The following is a 1,868-nucleotide window of genomic DNA, read 5'->3' as shown; positions in this document are numbered from 1 at the left end:
TACTTGAGATGCAAACTAGACATATGAAGTCATTTTCTGAGAAATGGAACAAAATTAAGTGAGTTTATGGTTAAATCAAGAACAAACGTCTGTCAATGGGGAATCAAAACTTAACTTAAGGTGATTTTTCTAAGCCTACTAGCAGACATTTTTATTGTTTTAATAAATTCACTTCATTTTGATCAATTTCTCATAAAACAAGACTAGAAGCGCTTTGAGAGTCAGCTGATATCCCAGCATGCCCCACTGAAGTGCTTCAATCAGCCGTACTGAAACGCAGTTCATCTGTCAACACATTGAGGGATTCAGTCACGCAGGAGCTTCAACACGGATCCTCACAACAGCAGCAATAGTCATTATTCTGATGAGAATCACACACGTTTGGAACGACACAAAGGTGTATATGATGAGAGAATTGACATTTTTCCTATCAATTATTTCTTGAAGTGTGTGAGTTCTGACAGTGTCAGCTTTCATCACTTCCTGTCCAAAACCAGTGTTGCTTTTGTCAATTAAAAATGGTATTCAGTAACTGAAATAAAGTATAAATATTCAATGAAAAATTCTAACTTGAAAATCTTAAACTCTGAAAATTTGAAACGTTGCCACTATATGAAATAAGTTTAAGCTGAAGTACTAAAATTACCAAAAACTACATCTGAAATAAAAAATAAAGCTATATCGAATGAAAAGTTTAAGAATATAATGGTAATATTTCAAAATAAATAAATATGTTTGAACAAAAACGAATAAAAATGACAAAAGCACAATTACTAAAACTGCAACTGAAATAAAAAGAAATCTAAATAGAAATATATTTTTTAAATGCAATATTTAAAAAAAACTAACAAACATTTAAATAAAAATGGAACCTGCCATTTGTGCAAATAAAAAGCTTTTTTACAGCTTTAGTACCAGAAATGTCTTGGCCTGTATGAGGGACCTTTGAACATTGTCTTGGACTCTGGGGGACCTTGGGAGTCCAAAAGGTTGAGAACGCCTGCACTAGATGCATTATGGATCCAAATCACACTCACCAGCCTCCTCGACGTCATACTCCTCTCCCTCGTAATCGTCGTCATCTGTGTCCGCGTCCTCGGGGTCGGGGTGCAGGGCCTGACAGTCGCACATGGCAGAGAACATGGGCTCCACTGCACACACACACACACACAGTTACTCATCCAGCAGTGATGCTCACACTCAACTCATCCACGCTCGCTCCACACACTCACATGCAGCTTTATCACTGGGCACGAAGCGGATCTCTGTGAGGGTTCCCGAGTCTTCACTGTCGCTGTCGCTCTCCTCATCATCCGAAGCTATATCCTGCTGCTCTGCTTCAGCTTCATCTGGAAACACAATGAAGACCGGTCAGGTCAAACCTCTGGACACCAGAGCATCTCTGACGGGAAGATGATGCCTCACCGTCCAGTTTTGCATTGACCATCACATACAGGTGCTCTTCTGGAAAGGCGCTGAGATCTCGTGAGATTGCGTGCAGACTGATGGAGGGGTATTCAAGACAGAAACCCATCCCTGAACCATCAAACCATGACAGATGCCTGCGAGGACAGAGAACAGCTGCATTACATCAGGAGTGTACTATGGTAAATGTCCAAAAGACATGGTAATGTCACACTGAACATCATGCCAAGCTAATACAATGCTTTTTGTTTTAGAAATAAAACAATAAAAAATTTATATAAATATTTTGTTATATAAATAAATATATTATGCATGGTATATAATAATTAATATAACAATAAAAATTAAACAAATAATATACATAAATTATATATAATACATGTAAAATAAATCAACAAATTATTAACTATAAAAATATATATTATGTACAATAATAATAATTA

The 1,868-nt window shown here is 36.7% G+C and overlaps 1 protein-coding gene across 1 annotated transcript in view; it reads right to left on the bottom strand.

Annotated features, from left to right (window-relative positions):
• Positions 1 to 999: 999 nt before the first annotated feature.
• LOC107600336 (methylosome subunit pICln-like) overlaps positions 1,000 to 1,868 on the bottom strand; it is a 2,016-nt gene continuing 1,147 nt past the window's right edge. Inside the window, exons 2-4 of the mRNA XM_016292206.1 lie at positions 1,426 to 1,562; positions 1,233 to 1,349; positions 1,000 to 1,151 (exon numbers count right to left, since the gene is read on the bottom strand). Coding sequence (XP_016147692.1) covers positions 1,015 to 1,151; positions 1,233 to 1,349; positions 1,426 to 1,562 — 391 coding nt within the window. The 3' untranslated portion in view covers positions 1,000 to 1,014. The remainder of the gene's footprint in view (positions 1,152 to 1,232; positions 1,350 to 1,425; positions 1,563 to 1,868) is intronic.

This window comes from Sinocyclocheilus grahami, unplaced genomic scaffold, assembly GCF_001515645.1.
Source record: "Sinocyclocheilus grahami isolate Dianchi unplaced genomic scaffold, SAMN03320097.WGS_v1.1 scaffold14.1, whole genome shotgun sequence".
In the NCBI taxonomy this organism is placed as follows: Eukaryota; Metazoa; Chordata; class Actinopteri; order Cypriniformes; family Cyprinidae; genus Sinocyclocheilus; species Sinocyclocheilus grahami.
The sequence above is the reverse complement of the archived record's forward strand: the minus strand, read 5'-3'. Positions and strand labels throughout refer to the sequence as shown.